The sequence below is a fragment of the Macadamia integrifolia genome, unplaced genomic scaffold (assembly GCF_013358625.1).
Source record: "Macadamia integrifolia cultivar HAES 741 unplaced genomic scaffold, SCU_Mint_v3 scaffold445, whole genome shotgun sequence".
Taxonomy (NCBI): domain Eukaryota; kingdom Viridiplantae; phylum Streptophyta; class Magnoliopsida; order Proteales; family Proteaceae; genus Macadamia; species Macadamia integrifolia.
In genome coordinates this window covers 7,840-8,791 of record NW_024870450.1, presented here as the reverse complement: position 1 = coordinate 8,791, position 952 = coordinate 7,840, and the positions used below count along the sequence as shown (strand labels likewise).

The window sequence follows — 952 nt, the reverse complement described above, 5'->3', positions numbered from 1 at the left end:
TGAATTGATGGGTTAATTTAAGAGAAGGTGATGTAAGCACAATAATTGCTTGCTGCTCATGTGGAGCCCAAGTTCTTGGTTTCAAACTACGGTTACATGTGATAATGCAAACAACAAGAATGTGACAACCCAGCAAAAGGAAAACAGATTTTTCAATGCCATGTGTTGCCATACTATTGGTTCAGCTATTGTTAATAGAGTTAAAAAAGGAAAGAGGAAGTCAAGTTCTAACAGAAGTCAAAGTCTCATACATAAAGAACTTGTTATCTAACTTGTACAGCAGCAACTTTTGGAGGAGAACTATGCTTCTTTTTACACGTGAACAACATCTAAGGAGAGATAAAAATTAAAAGAGAAAAGGGGAGAGTCCAAGAATGCGCAGAGTTTGATTTGAAAGAGGATCAGTTGTTGCTTTCAAAAGCAATAAAAACTTGCAGAACCGTGAGACACAGGACGACAATTAATTTGGAGAGGAATAGCAAGAAGAAAAAAAAAGGGAATTATGTTCGTTAGTCGTCGTACGGTTCTTTGTCAAATATTCAATGGAGATTTCACTATGGACAAGAATTAAAGAAGATTAGCGTCTTTCTGCTATGTTGATGGTCTGAGCGTGTTCAAGTCTTCCTCTAAACATCAAGCAAGCAATCATCAATTGGGGTTTACACAGGCTGAGGTAACCCGCATCTGAAATCCCTATTTTTGTATTCTAGAGTGTTTATTGTTGAGAAACTCTAGATCAATGGTGTATTGGGTTGGGATTTTATTTTATTGATTTAAAATTGTGAACCTAGCAAGTTGGGGCTTGTCTAGGTGTGGGGTTGTTGCCCTTGTCTGAGTTCCATCTCAGATTGAAGCAGGGATAAGTTCCTGGACCGTTGTAGCGGTTAAAAAGTTGAGTATTGGGGAAATACGAAACCCTATATGGGTATTCCTCCGTGGAGTAGGCACTCTG

At 38.4% G+C, this 952-nt stretch overlaps 1 protein-coding gene across 1 annotated transcript in view; it reads left to right on the top strand.

Moving 5' to 3' along the window:
• Window positions 1-322, top strand: part of LOC122068610 (DEAD-box ATP-dependent RNA helicase 52C-like) — a 2,261-nt gene extending 1,939 nt beyond the window's left edge. Inside the window, exon 2 of the mRNA XM_042632483.1 lies at window positions 281-322. Coding sequence (XP_042488417.1) covers window positions 281-322 — 42 coding nt within the window. The remainder of the gene's footprint in view (window positions 1-280) is intronic.
• The last annotated feature ends 630 nt before the right edge of the window (window positions 323-952 follow it).